Below are 14898 nucleotides of genomic sequence, written 5' to 3'. Positions count from 1 at the left end.
CACCGGAAGTAGGATTGCCCAACCTTCCTTCCGAGGAGTGGCTGGTGGGTTTGAACCGCCAGCCTTCTGGTTAGCAGTCAAGTGCCTTAGCCACTTATCTAGAAAAGGTAAATATATAAAAACCACAGCTTATTAGTGGTTATCAGTAGTGGGAGGAGAGAAGGGGGACTCATTGCTAAGGAGGCACTAAGCTTCTTCTATGGATGATGGGAAAATTTAGAAATGGATAATGGTGATGCTTGCACATCAATTGATGTTACTAAAATGTAAGAAATTACAAATATTTTGTTATATATATTTTTACCACCAAAAGAAAAAAAATTACCAACCTCAATTGTACGGAGAGATACAAAATTAAACAAGGTATCATCTGTTGTTCATCAAACACATTAAAAAGTTAAAATATTAATAGTCACTATTAGGAAGGGTAGGAAGAAACAAACTTTCATATACTATAAGTATAAATGTAAATTAGTAGGACAGTCCCTTTGGAGAGTAATTCTTTACAATCAATCAAATTTAAAAATACATATGTCATATGACCCTGACTCTATCTTGCATAAATGTTCAAAGTCTCACATCTGAAAAAAAAAAATTATGAGGTTTTTTACAAAAATATTCTTTGTAATAGGAAAAAACTGGAGAATGTAAATTATTGCTTCATGCATACAATGGAATTATTGCTACATCCATACAATGCAGGTGTTAACAAGAATGAGACAGAAGTAAATACATGTAGACAAGGAAAGACGACTATTATGACTACCCTATTGATTATACAAAGATGAAAAACAGTATGTGTACCGTCATCTCATTTATTTTTAAATAAAAAGATGTGCATATATAAATTTGAAAGTGCACCAAAAATGTTTTGAAAGGACACACCAAACTATCAACTCTTATCTCCAAGAAGGAAAATGAGATGGTATTAGAGAAAATGAAAGGAGATACTTTATTCTATACATTTCTGTATTCTTTTTTTAATGACAAGCATGTATCACTTTGTAACTAATATAAATAAATTATCTAAAAGACCTGTTTTTATTGTTGTTATGTGCCACTGAGTTGCAACCCTTCTTGGGTTTCCGAGGTAGTATCACTACAGAAGTAGATTGCCCAACCTTCCTCCCAAGGAGTGGCTGATGTAAAAGACCTATTTCTCATTATTCTAAAACTAAATTCTGTGATGGTAACTTTATCACTAAATCCATGGACTGTTACATTCCCTGAGTGTCTTATTTACATCTAAATCCCATGTGCCAAGCACAGCTTCTGGTTCATAGTAGGTATTTGATTATTATCTACTGAAGTAATTAATATGGAAATGTTGTGGTGTTGTTGCTGTTATTTACCATCGAGTGGGACCCAACTCATAGCGACCCCTCCTTGGGTTTCCGAGGCAGCATCACTACTCTCTAAGAAAGCAGTCATTGTCTATTCTTTCACTTTTAGAACAAGCATAATCCTAAAATCAGACCATAAATTTTAGTATTCATATTTCTCAAACAAACTACAATCTATAGCCTTTCTTCCTCTTATCATCTTTAAAAAGATACAGAGAAAACAAAATCTCTTTTATATAATCAATTTCCGTTTTAATTCTCTAGTGCTGCTATAACTGAAATACCACAAATAGATGGCTTTAACAAACAGGAACTCTTACAGTTTAGGAGGCTAGAAGTCTGAGTTCAAAATGCCAGCTCCAAGGGCTGGGTTGAAGGCCCCTCGATCTTGGGCTTCAGCTCTTCCTCCTGTTCCAAGCCCACTAGAGCTGGAGGCTTTTTCTGACTCATGAAGCTGCTGGCTGCTGAGGCTCACAAACCCAATATCAACAAGTAAAATGGCACAGTCCGGGGATTAGCAAGCAACATAGCATGCCTCAAGTTCAAGTCCAGAAAGTCCTAAGACCAGCAGGCAACATGGCAGGCCACTGAAGACTCAGCCAAATACAGGATCCAAATGTGCCAAGAAGCTAAAGACCTTTCTTAAAGAGTCTTCTTATATCCTGGAAGCAGGCCACATCCACAAAGCAACTAATTAGCTGTTCACAGCAGAATCCACCATGGAGTAGATTACACCACATTCAATCTCATCATAGCATCCAGCTTCTCAGCCACTCAAAACCATGGCTCAGCCAAGTTGACATACAACCTTAACTACCACAACTCCCAAAATGGAAACTGGTATTTACTAGAACCAACAGAATCAAACCCACATAAGTATGCAAGCACTACCAAGACCAAACCCACTGCTGTGGAGTCAATTCTGACTCACAGTAACCCTGCAGGACAGCGCAGAACTGCCCGAGAGGCCTTCCAAGACTATAAATCTTTACAGAAGCAGACTGTCACATCTTTTTCCCACAGAGCAGCTTTTGGGTTCAAACTCCCAACCTCTCAGTTCACAGCTGAGCACTTACCCACTGCACCACCAGGGCTCCTTACAAGCTCTAAAAAACTCACCACCATCAAGTCAATCTCGACTCATCATGACCCCTCCCTTGGGTTTCTGAGGCAGTATCTCTATGGAAGTAGATTGCCTCATCTTCCTTCTGAGGAGTGGCTGGTGGATTTGAACCACCAGCCTTCTGGTTAACAGTCAAATGCCTTAGGCACTATGCCACCAGAGCTCCCTACAAGCACTTGGGAGTACATAATCATTATAGGTGCAATTCTTAGCTACAAGTTAATTTTCAATAAACTCAGTTTTAAATTGAATATACTTACGTTCTCTGTATTCTATTTCTGCTTCTTTACGGAGTTTTTTCTCTCTGGCAAGAGCTTCAGGGCTTCCCCAAACTTCTAAAGATCTGTGTATACACACATAGCCACCAACAATGACTTTATTATAATGTTTTATTTTTATATTTTAATGACTTTATTACAGCCATATTTAAATCTAAATGAAATATTTGATAGATTAAATTATCTTTAACAACCAGCTGTAAAATCCAGTAATACTGAGAATCTTACAACAAAGCATAATGACCTTTGGGAAAATATAAAACTCTTAAGCAACTTTTCTAAATTACATCTAAACATAAAAGTAAGTTCAACAACCAATTTTCTTATAAGTTATAACACATTTTTGATTAACTTATATATACCAATAAGTTCCAAACAATAAATTTTCAAATTAAAAAGAACTCACTGGTTTTAAAATGTGTCACCTTAAAAATTCTCAATCTATCTGTCTAAATGTATTTTTATTCATCACAAATTTGACTTGTACTTTCATTCTAAAAGAATTATGTTCTTACTTTGCCTCCACATCTGACCTCAAGTATACAGTAAAGGACTCAGTATCTTCATGTGGACTTCGTCGTCTGATTTTTCGAAGTTGTTCTAGATCACTGGAGAAAGGAACGTGGTGCATTTATTCAGGTAGTCCAAGGCTCATACAGCTTACAAACTTAAAAGGACTGCTGAAGGCAGGTAAAAAAAATAAGCAAGTATACTGATGCTCATCATCAAAGAATACAGATCTGCATTTCTATCCACACATATAATAGGGTACAATAGGAGGCACAGTTAGGGAAACTTCTTAAACATAACCAAACGCCTTAAGGGTCTGAGCTACTGGGCTTAAAGACTAAGGACTATAGTCTCAGGGGATATCTAGGTCAACTGGCATAACGCAGTTCATAAATATGTTCTACACCTACATCCACATCCTGTTGCTGTTGTTGTTATGTGCCATTGAGTCAGACCCGACCCATAGCGACCCCTCCTTGGGTTTCCTAGGTACTATCACTATGGAAGTAGATTGCCCAACCTTCCTTCCAAGGAGTGGCTGGTGGGTTTGAACCACCAGCCTTCTGGTTAGCAGTCAAATGCCTTAGGCACTATGCTACCAGAGCTCCTCATCTACATCCTAGTGGGGTGTTAAAAGCTTGCAACCAGCCAGCTAAGATACAATTACTAGTCTCTCCCTGTCTGGAGTAAAGGAGAATAAAGAAAACAGAAGTCAAGGAAGCAATTAGTTCATAGGACTCATGGCCTACATGAACCATAACCTCCTCTAATCCGAGAGCAGAACCAGATGGTGCCCGGCCACCACTACAATCGCTCTGATCAGGAATACAATAGAAGGTCCTGGTTAGAAAGGGTGAAAAATGTAGAACAATATTCAAACTCATAAAAAAGACCAAACTTACTGGTCTGGCATAGACTAGAGGAACCCTCAAAACTACCATCAAAAGACAGCCTTCTAACTTGGAACTGAAGCCACTCTTGGAGACCACTTTTCAGCCAAATAATAGACTAACCTATAAAATAAACAACAATACTTGGGTGGAATGTGCTCCTTAGAACAACTAACATTAAGAGACCAAAATGCAACATCTGCCCAAAAGCAAAGATTAGAAGGTAGGCAGGGGCAGGGAACTATACGAATAAAAATGGGGAAGCAACAGAAGATATAGGGAGAGTGGTAACATATTGCAGGGATCACAACCAATGTTATGGAACAATCTGTGCATGAATTATTGAATGGAAAATTAATTTGCTATGTAAACTTTCACCTGAGCACAATAAAATGATAAAAATATATATAAACACATCTGAATCATTTTAAAACTTAAGTTTAAAGATGGCATTTTATACACAGAAATTGGTTTACAGACAGTGAGGAAAATAAATAAAAATTAAACCCTTCTTAATGCTCAACACAGATACTATAACATGTAGATTCAATTTCCTCCTCAGTGCTTTTATTTTACCTGCTATGAGCTCACTGTTGCAATCGTCGATATACAAACAAAAGACGAAAAGTGGAAAGAACATAGGTTTTTAAAGTGTCATCCTTCTATTTAAGCATTTAAATGAAAAATTCAGACATATTTATTAATAACCAAATTAATAGTAAATGGTAATACAAATTCATAAGTATCAAGTGATAAAAGGTAAATGTCAATTTCATGCTATTTCATTATTTTCCTTTCTATTAAATTTTGAAAGCTTTGTATCTTCATCAAGTCACTGCTAAACAGTCTTTTTACATTTAATCACTGGTTTTCCTCAAGATCTCTGAAACTGCAATGAAAAGAAATATAAATCTGGTGACTATGGAATGTTACTAAAAAACCAGACCAACTGTCATTGAATCAATTCTGACTCATGGTTGACACCAAGTATGTCAGAATAAAATTGTGTTCTATAGGGTTTTCAATGCCTGATTTTTCAGAGTAGATTGCCAGGCCTTTCTTCCAAGGTGCCTGTGGTAGACCTGAACTACCAACCTTTCAATTAGCAGTCAAGTGTGTTAACTGCTTACACTACCTAGGGAATCCAAAGAAAGTTACTAAGTTCTAGAAATTAAACCTGGATTTAAAAAAAAAAAAAAAAATCACTAACTCTAATAGGTTAGTAAAAATTTTAGACCAGATATCAAAAGGTAGTATTCTACTTCCTTCTTTGTCACTGCACTCACTAATGCACTGTATTTCCTGGCCTATAATATAGAAATAGCAATACATGGCTCAATTCACAGAATTTCTGTGAGCACTGAAAGAAATAATCCAATGTTAAAAAGATTTGAATAGATTATAGTTTTATATCAATGTTATTATTGGTTATTGTTTTAATTACAAAAGTTATAAAACTGATTACATGAATTGTTATTTCTGGGTAATATACCATGGAAAATGCAACCATAAAGGAAGGGGAGACAAAAAGCCTACATCACTGATCTCTCTAATTAGCAAGAAATTGTTCACAAAAATATAGCTTTTCTAGGTAAGCTCTCAATTTAGTAAGTTAACATTTTTAACTGAATAAAACTGTTTCTTCATTTCAAAAAGGAGCCAGTGGGAAAGTTTCTGCACATGGATGGGAGCAGGTAATACATACCCATTGCCATCAAGTCAATTCTGACTCACAGCAACCTTGTAAGGAAAGAGCCTAACTGCCCTAGAAGGTTTCCAAGGCTCTGTGTAGACTGCCATGTCTTTCTCCTACAGAGTAGCTGGTGGGTTTAAAATGCCAACCTTTCAGTGAGCAGTCAAGCACTTAACCACCAGGTCTCATAAGGTAATACATATTGATATGAATGGTTACTTACCAGGGGTGGGAGAGAAGAAGAAAAAGGGAATCGCTGTTTAAGAAGTTGTGAGTTTCTGTTTATAGTGATGGAAAATTTGGAAACAATTATTGGTGAAGGTTGTGCAATGTGATAAATATAACTGATATCAATAAATTGTAAACACGAAAAATTCTGAGCTGGCAAATGTGTTATATTTATTTTTACAACAATGAAAAACAAAGAAATGGTTATTAAGATAGGGTGAACTATTTTTTAAAAAATTACTTACTGTACCTGGATTTGAGGCAGAACTCATTGATTGCTCTGACACCAGTGATGAAGTTATTCTGAGTGTACTTTGGTCCATACTCCCTCTTTTTAAGGACTGCCTTGACTAAAACAGAAAACACATCAAATAACGCACATTAAATTCCCATTTCTGATACCCAAATGGGTTCACTCATGAAATCCACAGAAAATTGACCTTTTTGCTGATGCAATGAATGGGATCAGGAAAAACTAATTCTCCAATACAAAGCAGTCATCTAGCTTTTATTTTCATAGTTCATCAGTAACTCATGCCAAAATACTAATCTTTTGTCTCTAATGGACACCTTTTATAGGTGTCATTGGTTATGTCTAAATTGAATTAATACAATTTAACTTCCTCAGGGTCTGTTAGGGTTTTCAGTTAGAAAATTAACTGGTATTAAATAAAAAACTATAGAGTAATTCAGTGTTTTACAAACTCTGGGGTGACATTAGCATTTTATAAAAAAATGAAAAGAGAAAGCAATCAAAGAATATTGTATGTAATTAAGAATAAATGCTTTGTGTGAAAACATTCGTTTCAGATATATACATACAATAATCTATGTGTGCCCTAGAGATCATTAAATAAAACATATTTCTTATGCAGCTTGAAGTCAAAAAAGTTTGAAAGTCACTGGACTATTTCATATCATGGTAACAAAGCTGAAGCAAACTAAAGAATATTTTTTATCAGCTAAAAATTACTGAAGGGTTGAAATGGCAAATATTTTGTTTTATTTTCTTTTACTACAATAAAAAAAATTATAGAAAGTTTATTACAGACTATAAGCAGAATATTGTCCTCTACTATTTCCCTATTGACAAGTACCAAAGATGCTTATAAAATGTGCACCAGAAACACCAATAATAAAAATCAGTCTGGCATCAATAATAGTCTGTGAGTCAAAAATTACACTCAACAATGGTCTGTTGTTATGCTTTTAAATCATTATAATGTAAAACTTTTGGTCACATGATACAGATAAATGACATAAGCAAACATTTGAAGAGCTAGACCAAAACAATAGAAACCAGTGTGCTCTATTTATTTCAAATTGTCACCCACTCACTACATATATTATTCTCATATCTATTAATTTATGAGTTTTCTGCACTGCTTCAAAGTTGAAAAAGCAAAATGAGCCTAAAATTACTGATTACTAGAATGTGTAAAAAGACTGCTAAAATAACACATTATCTACTAAAATCAAAAGTACAACTACATAATAAGAACTTTCAAAAATAAAGTTCAGTATAAAAATTGAAACCTTATTTGAAAAAAGGTATATAAAGAAGTTCAGATTTTTTACATGAATTTCAAATCTAAACTGTCTTATCCAATAACTTTGAAACACAGAATCCACATGAACTCCTTTAGAACAGAGAGAAAAGTGACATCTCTCCTTACAAAGATCAGCTTTTAAAAATTCATTCAGTTTTTAAAAATCCCTGTTGGTTTATCTTGGCACAAATTATTGATGCTGATGATAATTGTTATCCCAATATCAATTAGTCTTAATTTTAACTGACCTATGTGTTTTCTTCAAAAGTACCCCTAGAAAAGAGATTCTACTTTTAGCACCATTTTATGATGAAAACATTAAGACTCAGAGTGGTCAAATAAACCCCCAAGGTCACACTTAGTAAGTACTAGGGCCACAAGCTGAACCCAGATTTGTCTGACCCCAAAGTAATGGTACCATATATCACATAGATTTACTGCCTTCATGAAATGCTCTGCCTTAGAGAGGGGAGCCATAGCTCTTTATAAAGCACAGGGCTGCAAACAGGGATTTCTTTAGCACTCAATGATCCTGAAAAAGAAAGTAAGAATGTCCAAACCACCTGGATTTGAAAAAGCTACAGCCAAGAAGGGCTGGACTTCTTGTTCTTTATTCACATTATTTTTCTAAAAATGATAAAGCAATGGATAGCTTTTATTTGGCCATTACTTCTCTCTTTGAGCTGAAAAAACAATTACCACAAAATCTGTTGCCAAAATGCAAAATAAACTTCAATGAAAAATTAGCTTATGAGAACCAAATTATCTAACCTTACATAACAGAATCAGAAAGACTTTATTACAAGCTAATTTAGTATACTGTATTCAAGACATTAATTTAAAAAAATAGAATATATTTACCTCTTACTTGGAGAGGTTCTTGCTTAATAAGTGGAGCTTTGAGTTCCGCACCCATATTTCCTGCTGTAGAATTTATGAAAAATGCTTACATTATACCAGTTTAAACAGCAATTTTCTGACATACCTATAAAATCACTGAATATTGGCTACGTTAACCTAGTAATGCCTACAAAAGATATAAATCGCAGACCAATTGGATTCACCCCAGAAATGCAAGAGTAATTAAACGTTGTTGTTGTCATGTGCTGTTGAGTCGGACCAGACTCATAGCAACCCTTCCTTGGGCTTCCGAGGCGGTATCACTACGAAGTAGATTGCCCAACCTTCCTTCCGAGGAGTGCCTGGTGGGTTTGAACCGCCAGCCCTCTGGTTAGCAGTCAAGTGCCTTAGCCACTATGCTACCAGACCTCCCAATTAGGAAATCTATTTATTTCCCTCATTAACATATTAAAGGAGCAAAATATAGGATCATTTCAAGAGCTGCAGGAAAAGCATTTATAAAATTCACCATCAGTGCAAGTTTTAAGTTCTTTTAGAAAATTAGGGAAAAGAAGGGAATTTCCCTAGAGGGTAAAACAAATGAATAATGGACGTAGTATTCAAGGGTGAAACTACATGTGTTACCTTTAAAATAAAAAAAAAACAACATGGATTCATACTATCAGTTCATCTACTCAAAACTGTTCTAGAGATATGATTCAGTGCATAAATGATGACTATTACAGTGCTGGGACATCTGTATAACCTCTCACTACTTTGCAAAAAATTAGTGAATTAAAAGAAGGCAGCAATACTTTAGTGATAGAAGTCTGCCTTCCATTCAGGAGACCTGGGTTCGATTTGCAGCCAATGATCCTCCTGCACAGTCACCACTCATTTGTCAATGAAGGCTTGCATGTTGCTATTATGATACTGAACAAGTTGCAGCGGAGCTTCCCAACTAAGACAAACCAGGAAAAAGGCCTGGCAATCTACTTCCAAAAAGCAGCTAATGAAAACACTATGGCTCATAATGGTCCAACTCCATTAGGCATGGAATAGTCACTATGAGTGAGGGACCAAGTCAAAGACAGTTAACAACAACAAATAAAATTAAAAAAAAAAAAAATTGGAATGTACCAGTTTACACCATAAATGAAACCAATTTCAGATAAATTAATGACTTCAGTAAAAGATATTTACCTTCCTTATAAAAAACAACAGGTGCTCTGGTGGCATAGTGCCTAAGGCTGGCAGTTCAAACCCATCAGCCACTCCTCGGAAGGAAGACTGGGCAAGCTACTTCGGCAGAGATACCACATGGGAAACCCAAGGAGGAGTCGCCTTGAGTAGGGATCAGACTCAAAGGCAGTGAGTTTGAGAAAAGAATATCCTTACAACTGGGCCAATAAGCAACATTCTGATAAAAGGAGAAAAGACTGAAGTTGTCAAAGATATCATTTTACTTGGATCCACAATCAACATCCAAGGAAGCAACAATGAAAAAATCAGGCAACATATTGCACTGGGCAAAACTGCTGCAAAGGACCTCTTTAAAGTACTTAAGAGCAAAGATGTCACTTTGAAGACTAAAGTTCGTCTGACCTAACATATATTCAATAGCTTCATATGCATGTGAGAGCTGGACAGTGAATAAGGAAGACCACAGAAAAATTGATACTTTTGAACTGTGATGTTGGTGAAGAATACTGAAGGTACCATGAACTGCTAGAAGAATGAACAAATCTGTCTTGGAGGAAGTAAAGCCAGAATGCCAGACATTGTCTCTCATACTTTGGTCATGTTTTAGAAGGGACCAGTCGTAGAGAAGGATATCATGCTGGGTAAAGCGGAAAGTCAGCAAAAAAGAGGAAGACCCTCAACAAGATAGACTGATGCAGTGGCTGCAACGATGGGCTCAAGCATGGCAAGGATTGTGAGGATGATGCAGGACCAGGCATTGTTTTGTTATGTTGGACACAGGGTCACTGTGAGTCAGGACTGACTCAACAGCACCCAACAACAACAACACAGAAGACAATATAGAGTATTTTTATGGTAGGAATAGGTAGATTTCTCAAAAAAGATACAAAGGGTAAAAAAGGATAAATTTTGTTAAATTAAAAAAAAAGAACATCTGTCATCGAAGGATCTCATTTAAAAAAAAAAAAAAAAAGCCTCAAACTGGGAGATGACATTTCCAACACATAAGATCAACAAAGGACTAATATCAAGAATATTTAAACAATTCCTTCAGATTAGTAAGAAAAAGACAAAAAATCCTTTAGAGAAAAATTGGCAGAAGAACAAATTAGCACAGAAAACAAAATACAAATCACCAATAAACGTGTAAAAAAGTGACTGCCTCATTGTTAATAGAATCCAATGAAACCACAAGATGTCATTTAACAGCCATTAGATTAGGAAAAACTTACACACACACACACACACACACACACACAACGCCTAGTATTGGCAAGAGTGTGATGAAACAGAAATGTACACACTGCTGCTGGGATGTTAAACAGGTATAATTACTTTGGTAAATAAGTTGGCATTATCTAGTAGAGTAGAATATAAGCATAACTCATGGCCCAGCAATTCTATTTCTAGGTCAATATACTTGGCTTAAGGAGCTTGGGTGGTGTAGCGCCTAAGGCATCTGACTGCTAACCAGCCACTCCACAGAAGGAAGACTGACAAAATCTTCTGTAAAGATTTACTCAGAAACCCAAAGAGGGTTGCTATGAGTTGAAACCCAAAGAGGGTTGCTGTGAGTTGGAATTGACTCAATAACACTGAGTTTGGTTTTGGTTTATATTGGCTTAGAGGAGCACAAGGACACAAGGAGACAGGTACATGAAAGTTCAGAACAGCACTGTGTTCTGCTGTTACAAACCTGAAAGACCCTGAATGTTCAGTAAAACAGATAAGTAAATCATGTTATACTCATGCAAAAAAATTTCATATACCAGTAACTAATAAAAAAAAAATAATAACTATCTTTGAACCCTTACTATGTGCCAAACACTGTTCTAAGCATTTGACATGTTCAACTCATTTAACTCACTCACAACCTCAAAAAGTATGTGCTGTAATTATTTGAAAATGAACAAACTAAACATACACACCAGTAACTCACTATCATCAAGTCAATTCTGATTCATAGCGACCCACAGTAGAACTGGTTTCCAAGCCTATAAATCTTTATGGAAGCAGACTACCTCTTCTTTGTGCCTCAGAGCGGCTGGTAGGTTCAAATTGCTGACCTTCTGGTTGGCAGCTGATGTATTAACCACCATGCCAAAAGAACTCCAGTTGTTAGGACAAATCTTAGTAGCAAAATTTAATGAAAATTACAGAAAATATGTACAATAAGCTATAACAATAAAGTTCAAAAACAAGCTATTCGGACATATACATATGTGTAAACTATATATTTTGTTTTTAATTGAGACTAAAACTCAAAATTCAGAATCATCATAAGGATACTTGGGACAAAGGGGAAATGAGGAGGATGTGATTAGAGAAAAAAAATCTTTTAAGGTGTTTGTTTTTTATGTTTTCGAATTCACAATATACATTGTCTATACAGCAGAGGAAGTGGCAATAACATCTGACTTTCAGCAGGAGACGGAGTAGAGAATTGAAGCAAGGGAAGGTTTTTTATGGAGAGAGGGAAATGATGTAGTAAAGACAGTAACTGCTGGTGTAGATTAAGAGAATAATCACAGAAGCCAAGTCCTTGAGCAGATGAGATAGTAGGAAATCCAAAATACAAGGGAAGTCTCTGAAACCTTGTAATGAAATGAACTGTTTCCACATATCTAGACTATGAGTGCATTTAAACAATATGCAATGCCATGAAATCTGACTGATCCCTTGATTAGTGAAACATTTCAACTTCCATTTTACTGATTCTTCTCAGTTTACCATTTTTTTCTTTACGTTTATTATTTTGTCTTTCTTGACATTTGATTAAATCCTTCTTCCACCCAACCCCCCAAGCTGGTTTGGAAGTTAAGCAATTATCTTTCTGTGGTTTTAATGGTTCTACTAAAAAATTTAACATAGAAATTCCCTATAAATCACTCTAACTTTCTGGACCATCCATCATTCAGTATCTCTATCTTCCCACGGAACAAGAAAAAGATTTCAGCTACTGAAAATGTCCAGTATCTTATTACTCTTGACTACAGTTTTAGCTTCAAATACAAAAAAAACACAATTTATTATTTTCCCATTTTATCTGTATCTTGCTCTCTAAGGTCTTTTATAACTCATTCCTCTTTATCTCTGGGTTTACTCTCCATCTTAACAGAAGTACACACTTTTTTTAAAAAAAAAAAAAAACTTTTTATTGATTTGGATGAAATTTTACAAGCAGATTGGTTTTACACTCAACAGTTCCTACACATTTTGTTTTGACACTGGTTACATTCCTCACAGTGTAACAGCTCCCACTTCCTCCTTCTGATTACCCTTTCCCAGTGTCCTTCCTGCCTATGCATTCCTATCTCGCTGCCTTTGTCCCTGTACAAACGCTGCCCTTCTGATGTCCCATGGTTGATTGTTCTAAAGAGTACATCCCCCTGGTGTAGTTGTTCAGATCATAGGCCTGTCTACTGTTTGGCTAAGAGTTAAGTCACAGGAGTGGGTTCGATTCCAGAACCGAACGATGACTCAGTGCCATAGCCTCAGGGGTTTCACCAGTCTTTATTAGAACAAGTAAACCTGGTCTTCTTTATGATTTTGAGTTTTGTTCTGTATTTTTCTCCCCCTCTATCCAGGATTTCCAATTCTGATCCCTTGCCAAGCAGTTGGCACTGATAGCCAGGCACCCTCTAGTTGTTCTGGTCTCAGTGTCATATAGGCTGAGGTTCTCGTGGTCCATTAGACCTTTGGACTGGTTCCATATGTCTTTGATTTTCTTCACTCTTCTCTGCACTGCACAAGAGACCAATAGTTGCATCTTAGATGACTTGCTCGTAAGCTTTTAAGACTCCAAGTCACTAGTCACTGAAGTTAGATGTAGAACAATATTTTTGTATACTATGTTGTGCCAATTGAGCTTGATGTCTCCCACAACCATGGCCCCAGCCTGCAGGCTGTTTTGGTTAGTTTTAATGAGAATGGGTTGGTAGGAAACGACATTCATCTATGCATGTAAAAAAATGTTTTGCCTTTACTCTAGAATGACAGCTTAGACTGGTATAAAATTCTACGGTGATATTTCCATCTATACTTTCAGGGATATTACTTCAAATTAGTTCTTCTTTATCTTTTGCATATTGTATTTTATTTTTTTTTTTTAAGTTTCTTTCAAAAGAACAAGAATTGGGCTGATAGTACTCAGTCTTTTTGGCAAATGATAACAACAGTAACAACAGCTTTTATTTGGATTATCTTTGGTGTTCGGTTTTCAAATCTGTAGTTTCTCTAGGGTTAGATTTCTTTTAACTTCTCCTGTTTAGTACTCAAAGTGTACATTTAATATGAAGATTCTTATTTCTTCAATTCAGAAAAATTTTCAGCTCATTAGTAAGCTGAAATGGACCAATAAGCAACATCATGATAAACAAAGAAAAGACTGAAGTTGTCAAAGATTTAATTTTACTTGGATCCACAACAAGTGCTAATGGAAATAGCAGTCAAGAAATCAAACAATATATTGCATTGAGCAAATGTGCTACAAAAGACCTCTTTAAAGTGTTAAAGAGCAAAAATGTCACTTTGAAGACTAAGTTGTGCCTGACCATGGCATGGCATTTTCAATCATCTCATATGCATCTGAAAGCTGGACAATGAGTAAGACCGAAGAAGAACTGATACATCTGAATTATGCTGTTGGCAAAGAACATTGAATATATCATGGACTGCCAGAAGAATGAACAAATCTGTCTTGGAAGAAATACAGCCAGAATGCTCCTTAGAAGAGAGGATGGCGAGATTTCATCTCACATACTTTGGTCACATTATCAGAAGCAACCAGTCCCAGGAGAAGGAGATTGTGTTTGGTAAAGCAGAGGGTCAGCAAAAAAGAGGAAGACCCTCAATGAGACAGACTGACACAATGCCTGCAATGATGGGCTTAAGCATGGCAAAAACTGTGAGAATGGCACAGGCCTGGGTAATGTTTCATTCTGTTCCAACTCTGCTATGAGTTGGAACCGACTCAACGGCACCTAACAACAGCAAAAGTATTTCATGCTTCTTAAAACTCTTCTATTAATCTTTGTGTCTTCCTATGTACACTGGCACTATCTATCAGCTGGGAGCTCTGGTGGCATAGAGCCTGAAGCATTTGACTGCTAACCAGAAGGCTGGCAGTTCATACCCACCAGCCACTCCCTGGAAGGAAGGTTGGGCAATCCTACTTCCGTAGTGATACTGCCTCAGAAACCCAAGGAGGGGTCGCTATGAGTCGGGGCCGACTCGACGGC

The 14898-nt window shown here is 36.3% G+C and overlaps 1 protein-coding gene across 1 annotated transcript in view; it reads right to left on the bottom strand.

The window, feature by feature from the left end:
- The window catches only part of SLC30A9 (solute carrier family 30 member 9), a 176653-nt gene that overhangs the window by 110150 nt on the left and 51605 nt on the right, over positions 1-14898 (bottom strand). Inside the window, exons 3-6 of the mRNA XM_007947175.1 lie at positions 8477-8539; positions 6316-6415; positions 3260-3352; positions 2727-2809 (exon numbers count right to left, since the gene is read on the bottom strand). Coding sequence (XP_007945366.1) covers positions 2727-2809; positions 3260-3352; positions 6316-6415; positions 8477-8539 — 339 coding nt within the window. The remainder of the gene's footprint in view (positions 1-2726; positions 2810-3259; positions 3353-6315; positions 6416-8476; positions 8540-14898) is intronic.

This window comes from Orycteropus afer, unplaced genomic scaffold (genome assembly GCF_000298275.1).
Source record: "Orycteropus afer afer isolate SDZICR_OR568_19922 unplaced genomic scaffold, OryAfe1.0 scaffold00176, whole genome shotgun sequence".
Lineage (NCBI taxonomy): Eukaryota > Metazoa > Chordata > Mammalia > Tubulidentata > Orycteropodidae > Orycteropus > Orycteropus afer.
Note: the sequence above shows the minus strand (reverse complement) of the source record. Positions and strands in the feature narration are given on the sequence as shown.